At 45.4% G+C, this 19,762-nt stretch overlaps 1 protein-coding gene across 1 annotated transcript in view; it reads left to right on the forward strand.

Annotated features, from left to right (window-relative positions):
* The window catches only part of LOC142445403 (collagen alpha-4(VI) chain-like), a 126,338-nt gene that overhangs the window by 14,084 nt on the left and 92,492 nt on the right, over positions 1–19,762 (forward strand). The window contains exons 3-6 of the mRNA XM_075547203.1: positions 1,956–2,558; positions 8,854–9,441; positions 13,900–14,505; positions 17,210–17,839. Coding sequence (XP_075403318.1) covers positions 1,956–2,558; positions 8,854–9,441; positions 13,900–14,505; positions 17,210–17,839 — 2,427 coding nt within the window. The remainder of the gene's footprint in view (positions 1–1,955; positions 2,559–8,853; positions 9,442–13,899; positions 14,506–17,209; positions 17,840–19,762) is intronic.

The following is a 19,762-nucleotide window of genomic DNA, read 5'->3' on the forward strand; positions in this document are numbered from 1 at the left end:
AGCTTAAAGGGTCCAAGACCCATTGACTGTCTGTGTTTCCTCAGATGATGGCTCCCTTGCCTTTATGAACCAATAGCAAGAGTGTGCTAGTCTAGGCAGAACAGAGAAAATTCATAAACACTCACATTTTAAAAGATAAAGTTTGATATAAAGGGTAATTGTACATTAAGCATCCCAACTCAGTCCAGTACAAGCCCATAAGTCCGACATTAGCCCATATGTCCGACATTGATCTACAAAGTCCTCCTCCATCTCACAAAACACACATAATGACACCAACTGCAGTAGGAAAGCTGAACCAGTGAACATGTAAGCATCTCAGCACTGGCAGGGGTCTCCACGTGGCTGATCCAGCCCCCAGGGCTGCATCAGGGCAGGTCCATGTGACTTCTCCTCAGGGATGTCTCGCAGGAAGTGAGCCTTGCCAGCTGAGGCTGAGAACTAGCTAAGGCAGCCGCAACTTGCCCGACTATCAGAGAGCAAGAGACAAGAAGGGCGAGGCTCACCAAGACATTTATCTGTCCACCCTTCAGTGAATCCCACATGTGTTCACTGGCCAGGTTGGCACAATAAACCTTAACTATCACAAAGAGTAAGACAATTTCTGAGGGCTGGGGGCCAGGGCTTCAGAAACGACAGATGGTTTTAGTATTCCTGGTTTTCACTAACTTTCTGCAGGTCCTCCCCCTTTAAAAAGAATCTAAACTCCCACTTCATCTTTCTTTTTCCTCAAAGCTCTCAATCCTTTGCCTCTGTGTCACACAAGTTGGTCATTTAATCTCCCTTGTGGCAGTATAGGGCAGGAACTGAATGCCAGGAACTCTGCGTTCAAATTCAGTCTGTTTGAACTGATCTGCACTCTTAAAAAAAAAAACAAACCATTCTAGCTCTTCATTCCCTTCTTTGTGAGACCAACAAATTAAAATCTTTATGCTATCCCTGTGCTATTCAATACAAGATACTAATCACACATGACTGTTTCAATGAAATGATGTAAAAAATGAAACCAGCTAAATCATTTAGTTTCTCAGTTGTGCTAGGCATGTGCCAACTGCTCAGCTGCCACTCCTGCCTAGTAACCACCATAGCAGGGTGCACACGTCCATGGAATTGTTTCCCACATCTGCAGCCTGCTGATGACTGGCCCTCTCTGTGTTGGAGGCCAAGGGGGTCCCAGCTAGGTCCCCGTTGGTCTGGTCACTGTTAGGGCCATTCTATCTTATAGCTGGGTGTGGGGAGAAGTGATTCTGTCCAATGCAAACTTGAGGGGGATCAGAGGGCGAATACAAGCCATGATTTAGGTAATCTTAAACATCAAATTAAAAGGGGCCAGTGCTGTCTGGCCAGGAAGTGGTCGAGGTCAAAGTCAATTTTCTTAGAAGCAGAACCTGGGACAGGGATTCAGGGGCACGTGCTACTGTGAAGAAATGCTCTTTACGGCGATCCTACAAGGGGACGAGGGAAGTGAAATAGAGCAGGGGAAGCCATTGAGCAAGGATGTCGCCTCCAAATGAGGCCACTACATTTGTTCAAGGCCAGAGCTCTGCAGAAAGCCACAGAAGTAGATGATTAGTGGAAGCCCTTGAAACAACTGGGCAAAGGCGTTCCAACTGGGTAAGGGGACCTAGGTTTTGCTTACCCTCAGCACCCACCGCTAGTGGAAAGCTGATTTCTTTTGTAGGTTCCAGTAATGCGTGAGGGCCAGGATCAGGGACCTAACTGAAAAGACACATGTATGCTGGCATGGCACAAAGGGCGACAGGTGAGCAGGGCAGATGCTGGGCATGAGAAGCAAAGGAAAGGTCGGTGAGCTTGGGTAGAGTTCCAGTTGGTGGCCATTAGGGCGCTCTGTCGTTGGATCTGGGGGATCGGAAAGTGCTGCTCTGGGAGACAGGAGTCCCAGCAGAATAGTGTCAAGTCTTTAACATTTTCCTTAAAGTGCTTCTCTTCTCCAGTTTGCAGGGAGGCCTCGGTGGGTGATATCGTGTTTCTGGTGGACGCCAACATCAACTCCCAACAGGCCCGCAGTGTGCGGAACTTCTTGTCCACCCTGGTGACTGGCTTCAATGTCGGTAGAGAGACCATCCGTGTGGGTCTGGCCCAGTACAGCAACACACCCAGCTCAGAGTTCCTTCTTACCACCTACCACCGCAAAACGGATGTCTTGCGGCACATTAAGAGGTTTCCATTTAAGCCCGGAGGCAGGAAGACAGGCCTGGCGCTGCGTTTCATCCTAGATCACCACTTCCGGGAAGCAGCCAGCAGCCGTGGGAGCCGTGGAGTGCCTCAGTTGGCCATCGTGCTCAGCAACGGGCCAGCCGAGGACCACGTCCATGAGCACGCCGCGGCACTGAGGAGGGCAGGCGTCCTGCTTTATGCTGTTGGCATCAGCAATGCCGTTTGGGCAGAGCTCAGGGAGATGGCAAGCAGTCCCGAGGAGAAGTTTGCAACTTTGGTTCCTAACTTCCCCGGCCTGGGAAGGCTTGCCCAGAAGCTGCAGCAGGAGATCTGCGAAACGTTGGTAAAAGCAGCTGAACGTGTGGACCACGTCTCCCCAGGTACAAGAGCTTTCCCTTGATGGTTCTGATCCAGAAGACACAGCGCTCAAAGCTCTGTCTGCCTAATTCATCTCTCTTACTTCCTGTATTTTCCAGAGCTGGATTGGGGCTAAAACTCGGCGTGGGGGGCCGGCGTGGGGTGGGGTGGGGAGAGGGCAAGGGGTGGAACATGCCGGTAAAGTGCTTTGGTTGCGTGAGCAGAGTTAACCTTGTAGGTTTAATCTTTAAATTAAAATTTCACTGTACTAGCTGTATCCTACACACCGCTTCAATCATTAACCATTTGTCAGTCTTTTTGTTTGGTTGTTTTTGTATCTCCATGGCCCATATGCTGGTTCTCTAGGCTAAGGCAGTTAGTGTAAATCCATTTTTGAAGGAAGGACTATTTGTTCCTAGAATGATATGATTATTGGCTTACCCATATTGTGCAGGTGAGGAGCTGAAGGAGGGAGAGGGGTGGCTGCACCCCCGAGAAGTTTATTTTAATTCCAATATGATAATTCAGTGGTTAAAAGAGTAAACTTAAAGAAAGAAAGTTCTGGAATAAAATTTTAGTTTATTTTAGTCAGTTTGGATAAACTTACTTAGTTTCTGAACCTACGTTTGCTTTACAGGATGATAATACTTGCCTCAGAGTTGTTGTGAGCAGTCAAGTTATGCATGTAAAGTACAGGGGAGAGTGCTTACCTCAGAGGGGTGCCCATAATCATTTCCCATTATTAACTATCATATCTGTAATTCACTTGGGTAATTATAGGGCATAAACTGATAAAAATTATGCTTTTGTGCAGGGAAAAAGAACGTTGCTTATAGGTTCCATCAAAAACCCACAAGAATTTATGGTTTCTCTCTCTCTCTCTCTCTCTCTCTCTATGTATATATATATATATATATATATATATATATATATGGAGAATTGGAAGAGATGCTAACAATTTTACCATATTTGATCATCCTGCCATTTTCAGCACATCTTGCTGCCCTTCCCTACAGAAAAAGAAAAGAAAAACTAATTAAGTCAATCAGAAGCTCTTCAATAAAATCGCTGATCAAAAAGAGGGAATTGTAAGAGACAGATTTTTCCCAACCTTTGACTCAGGTAAAATATCTACACAAAATTCATGTTTTTTCTATATTCAGCAGAATTAAAATTGAAGTTAACAATGATTTCTCTTTTAGGTTTATTATTTAGCTAGTAATCATGGGAACTAGGGATCTATTTTCTCTGTGATCAAATAAGGATGTGGACGGAATGCACTCAAAGGAGGGATGATTTAGTACAGATGGGTCTGATGGAGTTAAACCTATAATCTAAACCTCTCATGTGATTGGTATGTGAGTGATAGGAATATAGCATTTGTATGGCCAAATCCATATATCATATTTTATATACCCTTTCAAGATTTTTGAAGAAGCGTCATCATGAAAAATGACTCAAACTGTTAAATGAAATGCAGAGGATTTATGAGTCATGAAAGAACTGTTCAAATTGAGGAAATGACCATCTCACAAAAATGAAAACACGGTGATGGTGGGGAGAGGGACTCTGGCAGAAACTGTTGTAAAGGCTAAAAAAAGTTAAAGCAAAAATCATGGCTAGGTTAAACAGCCACTGAAGCCAGAAGAGGGTCAAGAAAAACTGGGGGGTGGGGGGAGGGGATTTGCATTGTATGCTTACATTTAAGTTGGCTACCAAGATTGGTTACAGGAAGTATAAAAGTTCATTCAGGCAGTGAGATTTACAGTAACAGTCTTATGTTGTTTATGAGGCAGTCTTTCCAGAACAGGTCATAAAAATGTCTAATTTGACATAAAACATTCCTTGGAGATGCCTGGTACCATCACTGGCAATAAAACGGCACCATATCCCCTTCCTTAGCAAGCAAATTCTTCGCAGTTGCCTGGGAGGATGACAAGCTCAGTGCCTGAAGCCTTCTTCTTGAGATACTGCTTCTGCATTCTTATCATGAAAGGGATAGTTCTAAGGCCATTTTGTGCAAATGCATCTGCGTTAAGACTCCTCTGTTCTTTGAGTACATTCCTTCCTGATTCCATCACTGAGAAACATCTCCCTAGCTACCCATGGTTGCTAGCTAATGGACCTAAAAGAACAGGCATTATCAATTTTTAAGTCTGCTGAGAATAGCAGAAACATGAATTTAGTTCAGGCATTTTACTTTGGTCAAAAGTCCAAGAATATTTTTCTCTTACAATTCCTGTCTTTGGATCAGGGATTTTATTGAACATCCTCTGATCAATTTAAGAATCCATTTGTTTGTTTGTTTCCTGCAAAGGCTTGATTTTCCTCACCGCTCCACCACCCCCAAGGCCCCCAGTGACTCCTTGAACCCACAAGCACCTAAGACACAGATATAATGTGCTAAAAATACCTGGGTGTCACTAAGCATGTTTACCTCCGTATAGGGGAGTTCTTTTTATTTTTATTTTATTTTATTTATTTTTTTTAGGGGAGTTCTTATGTTTAGGATGATCCATTGTTTATCTCCACAGAGGACTAACTCTTCTTCTGCAAGATTTTTTCTGGGTGTTGAATAATTTTAATTTTCTTCCCCATTCTACAATGGTTGTCATCAAGGATGAACAGGATGGCAGCTTGCATTTGAAAACCTATTGCATATCAGCGGGGGAAAAAAAATCACTTTCCCTCCTCCCCAATTAATGGGCCATTCTTATAGCTTCAACACACATTTACCTAGGTATGGGTATTGGGTTGCTATTCTGGGTCAAGTCATTAGTGGTAATCTTTATTCAACACGTGTTTTAATTATCATCATAATTAACACAAAGAAAATTCGATCTTATGTAGGAGCTTACTCTTTTAGACAACCAACGGAATACATCATAAAGGGTGTTCCAATATCCCTGTTGGGGTACCTGTAACGAGGTAACTTCCTGGGGAATTTTATCCATTTCTTATTCAACTTCCCAAGAGGTTTCTATCCAGGTACAGCAAGAGGTATTGGCAATAGCAAGATTGTCTTTGATGGCTTATGCCTATAATCGAAACCTCTTTTTATCCTTTTCCCTCTAATAATTCTGGTCCTAATATGACAGTCCAATGAGGGCTTTCATCGTGTGTATGGATGTCTACAGCATTTCCACTTAAGTGCCAACTGTCTGGGCATGGTAGAGCCAAGAGAAAGAGTCAGAATAAGGAATATATATATATATATATATATATATATATATATATATATATATATATATATATATATATATATATCTCACAGGGCACCCTTGTCCTTCACATAAGAAGATGTGTGCAGAAGGAACACCAAGCATTTTCTTCCCAGTGTAACCATGAAGAAATGGGATGTATTAATTGGCTTGTTCACACCAGGTTTCTGTTAGAGAATGATTCCAGATGGATAATTGTTCCCCCATCTTAAGTGGATTCTGGGTTTTGCATAGGTGTGGAGTGAGGGCTGGACAATCCACTTATAACAGGTTTAGTTCGGCTGGTTCTTATTGTTCATGACAAAAGTAATTGGATCACAGTCTCCAAGACTTCTGGGAATTACGAAGGATAGCTTTCATACACAAGATGGGTGGTATGTAGTTGTAATTGTCCATAGCCTCATCCTTGATCTGGATTAAGTTGACATAGGACATCTGTGACGTGATAAGCCAGAGGGGCGCAATAGCCTACTTGAAATGCTTTCTTAACCAAAATGGTCTGCTCATCACCGCAGGAGATGCATGGGAATAATTAACTGTTGGGGTTGCCACCATTTCTGAGTTCTGCTGGACAGCTGATGGGGCCGTTGGGCATATCCAGGCCGACTGCTTGAGCGAGGCTAACAAATGAACTTTGATGCCAGGAGTTCTTGGGGCTGTGATGAACGAGCCACAGCATGAGCAGAAAGCTTAAGGAGGACTTCATCATGGAGAAACACAGCCCAACAGAGCTAAACATGGGCTGCCAACCGCATACAGATGGAATCAATGGTGCCACATTCCAAACCCACTGCCATCAAGTTGGTTCCAACTCATAGTGATCCTGTGTAGGTTTTCCAAGGCTGTAAATCCCCAGAGGAACGAATAACCTCACCTTTCTCCTGAGGAGGGTACTGGTGGGTTTGAACTGCCTACCTTGCAGTTGGCAATCTAACACCAAAGCGTTAATGAAACTCCTTGATAAACTCCAAGAGAAATAAACATGGGCTAGCAAGTGCATACAAATAATTTCAGTAACAGAATAAACGTCTACCAGAAAGAGCACAAAGGAGGATAGGATGACTACTAACCCATAAAGGACAAATATAATTAGGGTGCTAGTGATAAAAAGGCATGTTATCTCGACACCCACAGGTAAACTATCATTAGCAGCAAGGGGTCAATAGACTATAAGGTGGGAACCATTATAAAAATGAAGTGAAAACTCAAAACAGGAGAGCTAATATAAATCCTAATTCCAGAGAGTTCGTAAGGATTTTAACTATGTCGAAAAGTTGTAAGTGCCTAGATTTGAGCTTACAAGGGGGAAGAACACGATTTCAAAACCAGGAATAATCTGATAGCTGAAGTCTAGTGGCAACAGAGAATAAAGGACCAGGATAACGAGAGGACAAATCCCTCCGACCTCTGCAGTCAGACCTGACATCCCATGAGCCCCAGTGTACGACCCAAAGCTATCTCAAAAGCAAAGGGAATTAAACAGAGAACCATTCATTCTAAGCTTTCATACAAGTTATAAATTTGAACAACACAAAAATGAGTATAATTGTCAAAAGATCGCACCATGGATGCATGAAATCATTAACAGCAGCAGAATAATCACAATGGAAAATTATGATTTTTGTGAGTAAGAAAAACTTTAAAAAGGCTACAATTCTCATTTACCAACTTATTTCAAAAGTCCCTAGATGATAAGACATAGCTTTGACCAAAGCTAAGATGGCCCAAGTTTGACTGCAGCCTGCATAGACAATCTCAAGCCAGATTCAGAGACCTGGGGAAGAAGTTGTCTACCTAGATGTTGCCTTTTCATCCTTCCCAAGTTCACTACCATTGAGGCGTTTCCCACTCAGAGTGACCCTATAGGACAGAGCAGAACTTCACCCTTGGGTTTCTGAGACTTTCAATCTTCACAGGAGTAGACAGCCTCATCTTTCTCCCCCAGAGCATCTGGTGGGCTTGAACAGCTAATCTTGTGGTTAGCTATGTCACCTTTCTCTTTTTTACAGCATTGGAATTTAATTTTTGTAGGGAAATTATTATTATTACTATTATTTCTGTTTTATCGAAGTGGAAAGTGAGGTTACACAGTAAATGGTGGAGCTGGGACTCCACCCCTAGCTTTTGAGAGCAGACCCCTTCCTCTAGAAATGGTGCCGGAAGTTGTATTCCCCAGCAGCCAAGCCTGAGCTAACCACTGGGGTACCTCCAGATACATTCATGGAGAGCTCCCAAGGAAAGAAGTCAGTAAGGACGTGCCGGGCAGAGTAGAGGAAGGCAGGTAAGGCTGTGGTCTCAGGGACAAGTTCTGCAGAGGGTGCTTTACGCTTCAGGGGAACTCAGGAATGGGCGTCGTCTTGCCTCAAAGTAAGGAGCTAGGCTACCATGTGTTGCAGGCCAAGCAACTCCGGTGGTCGGAGGATGGTCCTCCAAAGAGAACGGTAAGACACAGTGACAACGCATTCAAGGGATCCCGGACAGAGCTCCGAGTCAGCCGGCTGCAGCAGGGCATCACATTTGATTCGGGCAACCATCCTGTGGCAGTCGGAGGACTCAGGTATAAAGAGCTCAGCGCTGCGGAGAAGAGAACCGAGTCTCAAAGAGGTTCCTAGGCAGTGTTCACAGGGCTAAGCGATAAAGCTGAGATGAGCAATATCATGGTGTACGGGATGGGGCCCAGATTTTTGTTGCCAGTACATCCTAGCGAGGAGCTTTCCTTGTCAAGAGGCTGGAGGCGGGCTGATCACTTAGACCTACTGAGAAGGGAACAGTCTTTGTCTCAGGATGCTGCTCTGTTTACAGGGGCGTTTTTCTTCTGAGTAAACTTCCAAGACTTGCCCAAATGGATTTCAAGGTTAGAGGTATCAGTGGAGCAGGACAGAACCCCAGGAGGTGATGTGTTGGAGGAAACATAAGGCAAAGGGGATGGCACACATCTAAGCACAATATCATCGAAGGGTCATGTCTGAGCAACGTTGGCTATAGCTTCCCTGGCATGACTCACCCTTTCTGCCCACAGTCCGGCTTTGGTTCTAAGCATCTTGAGCGAAGGCTCACTGATCCTATCCCCTGTCACCCTCCACCCCTTCTCTTACAGCCTGCAGAGAAGCAGCCCTGGCAGACATTGTGTTCTTAGTGGACAGCTCAACCAGCATCGGACCCCAGAACTTCCAGAAAGTGAAGAATTTCCTTAGCGCTGTTGTTTTGGGGCTCAACATCAGCAGCGACCAGGTCAGGGTGGGACTTGTCCAGTATAATGACGACATCTACCCGGCCTTTCAGTTGAACCAGTACCCTCTGAAGAGCCTGGTGCTGGAGCAGATCCGGAATCTGCCCTACCGCACGGGGGGCACGAACACAGGGAGCGCCCTGGACTACATCAGGACCAACTCTTTGACTGAGGCAGCTGGCAGCAGGGCCCAGGACAGTGTCCCTCAGATCGTTATCCTGGTGACGGATGGGGAGTCCAACGATGAAGTGCAGGAGATGGCTGAGAGGTTGAAAGAAGATGGGGTTGCTTTGTACGTGGTAGGGATTAACGTCCAAGATGTGAAGGAGCTGCAGAAAATAGCCAGCGAGCCCTTTGAGAAGTTCCTCTTCAGCACTGAAAACTTCAACCTCCTACAGGAACTCTCGGGGAACATCCTTCGGACCCTGTGCTTGGCCGTGGAGGATAAGATTAAAGGTAAGAATTCTGATGAAACCCACCGCTCCAACCATGCTTCCCCATCTCTTCCTTTACACTGGCTTTCATGTCCTTTACATTGATTTCTCAGGCTCACCACCCCGGCGATGACAAATGGAAAACAATACACGTCGACACTGAATTTTGTATGATTTTTCTATCTATGAAGGCCTGGGTAGGTCGATCTCTAGCGAGAGTAACTGGATTGATAAACCACCGAGGGGTGTTTGGCAGGGGGAGGAGGTGGGCAAATGGAGAGCTGATGGCAATGAGTGTAAAAAATCAATATTTTGAAATTGCTTGTGGTGCTGATTGCTGCACAGATTTAATTTAAGTGAACAATGAAATCATGTGACATGTGAAATATAACCCAATATGAATATAATAAAACATGGTACACTTTCAAAAGTACCTCAAACAGTTACGACAACAGGAAGATGATGGCTGCATGGTGGAAAATTAGTAGTGTTCTCAAATAGCAGTTTTAGTGATAACAAATTCACTAATGGCAAGGGCAGGTATTTGAAACTTAGACCAAATAATAATACAACTAAGAAAATAAGAACATTTTTTAATTAAAAAAAATTACAACCACAAAAAAGAAGGTAGCTGTTGGTCCAGAGTTTGATTACCCCCTGCTCTGCATCATTCCCCTCTCTGTTTTATGTGGCAGGGCGGGGCCCCTGTGAGCGGTGTGTGTCAGGCATCTATGCGAGATGGTTTCAGTCAGTAAGAATCACTAGCAGGGTGGAAAGAAGAGAGAAATCAAGGCCCTTCTACCTCACATCTGCCGCTGGCCATCTCTGCTGGTCCCGCATTCTGCTACACTTGCCAGCCTAGAACTAACTTCCGGTTCCTTTTGCCTGAGCCTCAGTTACATCACTTTGTCCTTGTGTTCCTCCAGCCTGCATGATCATTTGTTTTTTTAATTCTTATTGTCGTTAATCCTCCATTGTCTCTTTTGTTTGGCTTCTTGCCTTTTTCTGTCTCAGTGTAACCATTTCCCTACATTAAATCCTCCCATTATGAAATGCATTCTGTTCTTCCTGGTAGAACTATGAGTGATTTAGAAACCATAGAATTCAACATGGTAAAACACATAAGTTTAAACATCCTAGCTAGATATTTCCTTCCACAGAAGTTCATGCCTTTCTGATTTGAAAGGAGATTAGCAAATGATTACTGCCAGTTGGGGTGGCGACCTGGGGTATAACGGGACAAAAGATTGCCCGGTCCCCTAGCATCTTCCTGGGTCCTGGTATGCTGGACTCAATGCTGAGGCCACTGTGTCAATCCATTTCATGGACTGTATCCGTCATGTTCATTTAGCCTCTGCTTTCCCACATAGGATGTCCTTTTCAAACTTTGGGTCTTTCATAATGACGTGTAAGAGAGCCAACAAATGGATAGGGAGATGTCAGAGACATTCTAAAATCAAACCAGATGTTTCCCTAAGTTTTATTTAAATGGTGTGTGTGTGGGGGGGTGGGGGCGTGGTGCGGCAAGGAACTGAAAAGGTAACAACTTTCTCACTGTGTGAATAGCTGATCTTTGAATGCCATGCCATCTGCCATGTGAAACCATTTCCTCTACTACCAACGGCCCATACTTGGGGAAACGTGGACTCTCCTCCAGTCTGTCTGTGGTGACTTCAACAGGAGGGTTCTGAGAATGACTGATGTGCACCAGCAGGGCGAATAGGCATACGCTCCGTACAGAGTGTGAGGAGGAGAGCTGGTTTTTCCTGACTGTCTGCCCGTGCTCTGGTAACCATCAATTGAGTTCCTCAGACATTTATTGTACACTTCTTGTTTATTAGGCCTTGAGCTAAACCATAGGGAGGGGTACAAGCACAAACAATAAGACAACTCGGGAACAGGGGAGACAACAAGATAGGAGTTTTTCCTGGAATCGATGCACATGGAGCTTTTCATTTGTCATGGAATATGCTGTGACCTGAGTAAGGTTCTAAGTGATAAGAAATCCCATTCCCTGCCAAGGACCCTAGTTATATTTTCATTTTCCCACAGACTCGTTGAACAAGAGCAGCACACGGTTATCTTGATAAACAGTCTAGGCTTGACCATTGCTACTCTGTTTTTCTAGGTGTGAAAAATCTCTTTTGTGGAAGGGACTTGCAAGTATGTGTTGAAAGTCTACACTGACTTCCCTTAGTTGTGTTTTACATCTTGGCGAAGAAAGTTTGCCCCTCCCCACCCTCTCACAGTACATTTGAAATCAGATGAAACCCTGGTACCAGGATAAGCGACACCTTATTACAAAACAGTGACTTCAATTTTGAGTTCATTAATGTGGAACAAGAAGCTGTTTTCTATTTTAGAGAATTCCAAAGCAAGCCAGTCCATCAGCGCTCCCATAGCACTGACTTGGAGTGATAGTAACTCCATGATTCCTATAGCTTGGGTCAATAAGTCAGCCGTGCTGGTTGCCACTGGGGAAGTAAGCAATATTCCAACATTGTAAATTGAGCATGTAGCATGGGCTTATATGCCTTCTTTCATTCTATTAATCAGTGTCTTTGCTTCATTCTGCAATGTATCTGCTCACAACTCAGTCCTTGAATCCAATAAACATGAACAAGGTGCCATGTAGGATGGAGCAGGGGAGACGAGGTGAATACAGGGCCTCGTGTTCAGGAAGAGCTCACAGGTCCACACCATCAGCCACAAGACAATCGGAATAAACTGGGTTTCATGGCAGGGCGGACGGTGCTGTCTCACCATCACTGGAGAGCCTGGGGAACTTCCTAGAAGGGGGCGGGGCAACTGAGCACGGGCTTGACGGACTGAGAGAGTTCTCACAGGTAGAAAGGAAAGAATATCTTGCAGAGTGGTCCGGAGGAAGCAGCGCAGGTGTCAGAGTTCAGCAGACCTGGATATCCCCTCACCCCCAGTTTTACTGGCATAATCTACGTACCATACAAATCAATAGTTCAATCACATCCAGAGGAAGCAGACTTGGATTTAATTATAGCTTCTCCACCTTCTAGCTGTGTACTGTGGAAAAGCAGATTCCCTTCTTTCGACCACATTTTTCTCATCTGCCCAATGAAGATAATATTATTTTCTGTGTAGGGTGATTTATAAATCAGATAAAATATGTAAACAGCTGTAACACAAAATCACTGCCCAGTAAATGTTTAATTCACCCCTTCTTCTCTTGGTTGAAGATCCTTCAGTTTAATAAAAATATAAAAATCAGTAGAATATAAATATGGAGAGAACCTCATAATTCAGACCTGCCACCCTGAGTAGATGGAATTTCAGTATGCACTGAAACTCAAACTCACGGTCATTATATAGATTCTGACTTACAGCGACCCTACAGGACAGGGTAAAACTGGCACCGTGGGCTTTGGGAGCTCTACAGGCATCATATCATTCCACAGGTCAATCACACCAAGCAGCATTGTACAATTGCTACCGCAATCAGTTTCAAAACCTTTCCTTTCTTCTTGAACTCCTTGATATCAGCTCCTCTCCCTCCCTCTCGCCACCAGGGAATAACTTATATTATATTATAGTTATTTATTTAGTCTCATCTTACACCATCCAATATATCCATTTACATACAATTCTGCTGTTCGACCCCCTCGATCTCCTGGGCACCATCAGCTTTCTTCACCACATTTGGTTATTCACCCATTTTGTCTTCGGCGATCGTGCCAGGAAGGTATCATACAATGCCACCTTTTTGAAATAAACCATTCTTGTACTGAGGTAAGGTTTAACTAGAGGCCCAAAGTCTATCAGCTTCCTTGTTGCATTTACATCCATACATAAACAAATATACCTATATTTAAATATTTATATGTTTACATATATATGTACATGTATATTCCCCTTTCTTCTTTTTCCCTCTTCTTTCTGTCCTCCAGTAAGGCTGTAAATCTTTAAGGGAGCAGAAGGCTTCATCTTTCCTCTTTCTCCCACAGAGCAGCTCGTGGTTCCAAACTGGTGATTTGTGGTTAACAATCCAACTTGTAACCCGCTATGGCACGGGGGGGGGGGGGGCTCCTTTGATAAGCAGTGTTGTATAAATGAAGTCCCTCTCTAACTCAGCTTCCCATGTACAAAATGCCCTTGCACGGGCTTCAGAGAATGTATGGAAAAATCGCATGGTCTTTTTTTTTTATTATTATTATTTTTTTTAATTTTTATTTTTATTTTTTTTTTAAATTTTTTTTTTTTCGCATGGTCTTTTAGACTTACTTTCTCCCAAGCTTCTTTGGGAAGCCCCTTAGAGCCAATTTCTCTTGTTGCTGTGACGGTGAACATAACACGTGCCCACACATTCACCGACACAGCGTCCGCATTAACCCTTCAGTGGCGTTGACTTCCATGCGGTGCCCGATTACCCTTTAGTATTCCGATTTCACGAGAGCTGCACTTCCCTTCACTGCGGTGTGTTCTCCTTCCCCTCCCTCTTCTGTTTCAGAGTTCACCAAGACTTACGCCGATGTGGTCTTTCTTGCTGACTCCTCTCAGGGCACATCATGGGCCAGTTTCCAGCAGATGAGGAATTTCATCTCCAGAGTGGCTGGCATGCTAGAGGTTGGCAGAGACAAGTACCAGATCGGGCTGGCTCAGTATGGTGATGAAGGTCACACGGAATTTTTATTCAATACCTACCAGACGCAGAGCGAGGTGATCGCTCACGTTCAGGGGCAGTTCAGGCTCCGGGGTGGCTCTAGGAGGACAGGCAAAGCCCTGCAGTACATTCGTCAGACCTTCTTCCGGGAAGAAGCGGGGAGCCGGTTTCTCCAGGGTGTGCCCCAGTATGCCGTGGTCATCACGTCGGGCAAGTCCGAGGATGAGATCTGGGAGGCCACACAGACACTGAGGGAGAAAGGTGTGAAAGTCATCGCCATGGGCATGCAGAGTGTCGACAGGCAGGAATTGGCGGACTTGGGAACGCCATCTCTTGTGTATGAGACCCAAGGAGAAGATGGAGTGAGGCAGATGCTGCAGGATTTGCGTGTGGTGATCCAAGAGACCGAGCAGCCGGTGGTCATGACCCAGGTCATCCAGGAGGATGCAGTAGGTAAGCTTGGGTCCCTAGGGTGTGTGTGTCTCTGGGTTATCGCAGCACCAGAAGGTCAGACAAGGGGGCATTTTGGATTCCCAAGTACTGGGGCACTGCACCAGTGGATGGGGGAGAGGAACACGTATGGGGCTGTCTTGGGCACACAACTTGAATTAGTTAATTATGAATGCAATGGTGCTGTGTAACAAACCACTCCAAAATTTAGTGCTGAACAGGAAAATTTATTCTCACTAGTCTTCATTTACACATTTGCTGACTGGGCTGGGCTGGGCTGGGGTTGGAGGTGGGGGTGGGGATAACTGGTCCAGGGTTGGTTGTGACAATCCTGGATCATCAAGCTAACCGGGACATGCTCTTTCTCTGATAATGGTTACTTTCCAGACCTCTGCTGCATTGTGTCCATTAACATCTTATTGCTGGACGCAAGTTGTGCGGAGCAGAGTGCCCTCCTCCTGTGAAACTGAGAGGTAGGGAGTGATTGTCTGACAAACACTCCAAGATACCAGCTGCCTCTTCCGGTACACCAACGAGCTTCCCCAGAGACGGAATACAGTCCTTGGGTTGGCATTCCCAGTGCTTCAGGCAGATGCCGTGAATGATTTGTGATTAAGGATTTTCCTGCGTATTATAGGAGGTTTAGTGTCCCTGGTCCCTGCCAGAATATTTCCTCGCCATTGTGGTAATCCAGCTCTCTCTTTTCCCCCCGCCCCCGCACGTCCCCTGGAGATGGGCGCCATTGTTCGTGTGAACAACCGAACCGTGTGTCACAGAAAACCCCAGTGCACATTCTACCCTGCAGCCCTACTGAGCCACCCGCCCTTTGCTGTATCTATGCCCCGTCTCTGACTTCTGTCTCTACCTCTGAACACATTGCATCAGCCAGGAAGACCCTCAGGCAAAACCCTGCCCTTCGGTTCCCAAATTACCTTCTTGGTGAAGCGTGTGCCTTGGCACCCCTAACTGGAAATGCTCAGCCTTCTTTTTCCTGATGGTCACCATTCTGTTCAGACCTCTCAACATTCAAAGCTTGGGGACAGGGGTCGGTTACACGGTTATGGGCAGCCATGGTAAGCACAGTTGGGACAAGAAGACGCACACCCAGGCAGAGGTGATCAGGAACTAAGCCGCCAATATGGATGCTCCTTCCATTAAGAGGAAGTAGAACAATGAGGGCATGCTGCAGAAGGTGACATGGGAAGAGTGTGCTGTTCCTTCTATAAGGAGCGTGGTTTTCACAAACGGAGAAACGAGGAGGGCATGCCTGTCCAGGGAACCGCGTGACTCAGTGGGTGGGAGGGAGAATGAACGGTGTGAGTGCAGAGCAACATGAAACACGAAGCCCCTTGCCGTGGGGTGGGAGAGGGTTTAGAAGTAGTGAGGGATGAGTTTAGATTAGCTGGAAGAGATGCCGTTTAGGGAAAGTCATCATGGGCGTTGGAGCAGGAGAACGAACGCGGCCAAAGTAATCCTTAAGAAAGTCTTTGGTCAGGACAGATTCCAGATGAGACCTCAGCCTCAGGAGGATTTAAGGCCCCGCATGGGGAGGCTTTCTGGTCCTGCCCAAGGGAGGCTCAAGTAATGAGGAGAGGTGATGAATCCAGAGACAACGGAAAAGGCGAATTACAGCGTCACTTGGTGCCAGCAACTGAAGCCAGGGAGAAATCAAAGACGGGGTTTCTAGAGATGGTGCTGGAGACTTGCCTACACTGGGAGTACCTTCCCCCTTTTTAGCCACGGGCCAATTTCTTCCTGTAAAGGAGGAACAAGGGGAGCATTTCGGGACATCTGGAGTCCTAGAAATCAGGGAGAAGCTCACTGCGTTCACTTGCCCCTTGGGTCTCTTTCTAAAGTTTGTTTGCACACAAGGATGCACCTCAATGCCTGGGTGGTTTTGGCTCTCTGCTTGGGAGATTTTTTTTTAAGTCAAAGCAGATCTCAATCTCTTTGGTTTTCAGATAGAGTTGATTCCCCACGTTAGGCACTGACTCAGAGGTGGAGATATGGAGCTAGAGCTCTGCATTTCTCTTGGCAGGGAGTTTATTCAGCCTTAACTCCACGAGTCTATTTGAAGCAGGTTAAAGAGAAAGTCCTTTTATGGAAAAATGGAACAGCCAGCTAGCCCAATTTTGACAAAGTTTTCTCACAGGACCTTGCAAACTTTGATGGTCCCCTAGATGATGGGACGCAAAATTTATCTGAGAAAGGGGCTCAAGCCCATAGTCACAATTTGTCACTTCATCTTTGCCAAGAGAAGGGGGAAACTTTCGACTCAGTGGGGAATATAATGGAGTTTCTGGCCAATGAACTTGATCCAGGGTCTCCTGCACCTAGGACAATGGGGTCAAGACACAGGTGCTTCTAACGAATGGAGATTAAACTGGAAAGTGATCTTAAAGTAATTTCTTCTGGATACTCGAGTATGTATGTATCTTACAAGTGCTCTGTGGACTCTTTGAGGAGAAAACTTCTGAAGCTGGTATAACTTTAGCCAGCATGCCACCCCACGTTTTTCTCTCAGTTCTAAAACGTGTGCATAATAATTAGCATGATGGATGCGTTCATAATCGATGGCCCTAAGTATCTTATTGCAGCGTATAGGAATATATCACCACACGGATTTTACAGCCCAAGTAAGAATGATCTGCATTACTGTCTTGTCATACTAAAATCTTTTCTGTGTTTTTCCTTCTTCTCTTATTAGCATGTCCAGTGGCTATTCCAGCTGACGTCGTATTCCTGATTGAGGAATTTGGCAGAGGGAGCCAATCGAATTTCCAACAGGTTGTTAAGTTCCTTAAGTCCACTGTCAGCGCTCTAAAGATCCACCCGGATGTTGTGAGAATCGGCTTGGTCTTTTATAGTACGGAGCCGCGACTTGAGTTTTCGCTGGGCACATATCAGAATACAGCACAAATCTTGGAGCATTTGGATAAATTAACCCCCCGAGGAAGAGGAGGAGGGCTCAAGACTGGCACTGCTTTGGATTTCCTCAGGCACAAGGTTTTCATTCAGGAGAAGGGCAGCCGGTCCACCCACGGGGTGCAGCAGATAGCTGTGGTCATCGCAGAAAGTGTCTCCCGAGATAATGTATCCCGGCCAGCTTCTCTCCTCCGTCGGGCGGGGGTGACCATCTACGCAGTGGGCACCCAGCTTGCCTCGGAGAGCAAGGGCCTGGAGAAATTGGCATCGTATCCTCCTTGGCAGCATGCAGTCCCCCTGGAATCTTTCCTGCAACTCTTCATTGTGAGGAACAAGATTAAGAATCAACTCTGCCCTGATATTGTGGGCAAAATGGGCTTCGATCTTTGGGTGAGCTCTGCTCCACAAAAAGGTAAGATTGGCCTTTGCCCACCCTGATCTTTTAATGTTAAGGATTGACTCAGTTTGCTCCCTCGGCCTACTTCCTCCACTCCCCTCTGATGACAAGTTGTCGCTTTCATGAATGACAGTTTACACAATCTTTATTTTGTTTGAATTCCCAACAATTCGGAAGAAGATCACGTCACAGTAAGCACCCCTCCTGTCTTACCCCTCACTGCCCTCGAGAGCCTGATGAAGGTAAGCGTGTGTCGAGAGAGGAAGCCTTGTGTGGTACTGAGCGAGCGGAGATTGAACAGATTGGGAAGTGACTGAAGGGAGGAAATGATTCTTTTTGAAAAGACACCAATGCACTTGCAAGTTGAAAAATTTAACTTAAAACGTACGCTGGCTGATAAGACATAAAAACATTCGTTGGTCGATCTTTCGGCGGAGGAGCAAGGCTTCTTTGAGCGGGAGCTCTGTGCATTTCCCTGATCATCCACCACGAGTTGCTTTTCCTCTCATCGCGGCTCCCGTTTCTCTCAAGTGAGGAGTGAATTTACCCACCTTTGAAATAATCTCAGTATAGAAGCCCTGATTGATTTGTATACTTCCCGACCCCATTCAATATTTTGTAGTCCCGTCTAGTAACCCAGCAACTTACAAAACAAACCAACAACAAACCCTCATTGTATCTTTTCTAATAAGTTGACCCTCATGTTCATAGATGCCACGGGTTTCTTTTATTCTTGGACTCATTGATTTGTACAATATTTGATGAATTATGTAATTCTAACAACATAGGCTGGGGAGGGGATCAACCTAATTGGCTCTTGGCAAATGTGTTTTTCCATGAATGACACACAACCAACTGAATGGCGTTCCAATGAGCCGCAGTCAAGGGGGTGGTCCAGGTCTTGCGGGAGAAGCACTCAGTAGGTCTGACAGAGGGGAGGCAGGGAGAGCATCCGTTTTTCTGGGAAGCTAGCTCAGTGGAGGTCGGCTAGGGGAGTGCCCACACAAAAGTGAGTACAAAGCTTAAAACCAACACATTCACTTTTGATCAAGTCAATTGCGAAGCCTGGAGACCCTATGCAGGGTTTCTGAGGCTACTCAGATCTATAGGAACAGCCAGGCTTCTCTCTCTCTCACAGAGTAGCTGTTGAGTTTGCACTGCAGCCTTGCCGAGAGCAGACCAACCAACTGCATGAGTTTTAAATCCTGGATGCTCCATTTACTGACTGTTACGAATATCGCTCTGTCGATGTATTCTCCTGCCTGTCAGCACTTGACTGCTAACTGCAAGATTGGGGCTTCAAACTCACCAACTGCCCTTGGAGTTGGAGAACGCTGAGGCCGTCTGCTCCCATGACAACTCACAGCCTTAAAAGCGCCATATAGCATCACCAAGTTGGAATCGATTCTATGGCAGTGGGTTTGGTCTTTTGGTATGGTTTCCAAATTGAGCCTAATATTTTAGATTCAAGTTAGAAACTTAGAGAGACAATTTGATCTTAGTGATGCCTTGCAATAAGCTTACTGAATCGGCTGCAAGGCCTTTGCTTGACAGGTTGTGAAACTGGCATGCAAAGAGGCGGAGTCACCATCTCGAGTCTTACGGCTACTAAGTCAGAGGTTCTCCACCTGTGGGTCATGACCCATTTGGGGGTCAAACAACCCTTTCACAGGAGTCGCCCGATTCATAGCAGTAGCAAAATGACAGTGATGAAGTAGCAATGAAAATAATGTTATGGTTGGGGGTCACCACCACCCGAGGAACTGCGTTAAAGGGTTGTGGCCTTAGGAAGGTTGAGAACCACTGTGCTAAGTGGTGGAGACCGGATCCAGACTTAGAGCCCTTTTGTCTGCACTACATTACAAAGTGATTTGTTTAAGGAAGGCCTCTTTCAAGCTGGGAATTTTAAATTTCCAAAGGTGCACTTGGCGGCACAAG

The sequence above is a fragment of the Tenrec ecaudatus genome, chromosome 4 (genome assembly GCF_050624435.1).
Source record: "Tenrec ecaudatus isolate mTenEca1 chromosome 4, mTenEca1.hap1, whole genome shotgun sequence".
NCBI lineage: Eukaryota > Metazoa > Chordata > Mammalia > Afrosoricida > Tenrecidae > Tenrec > Tenrec ecaudatus.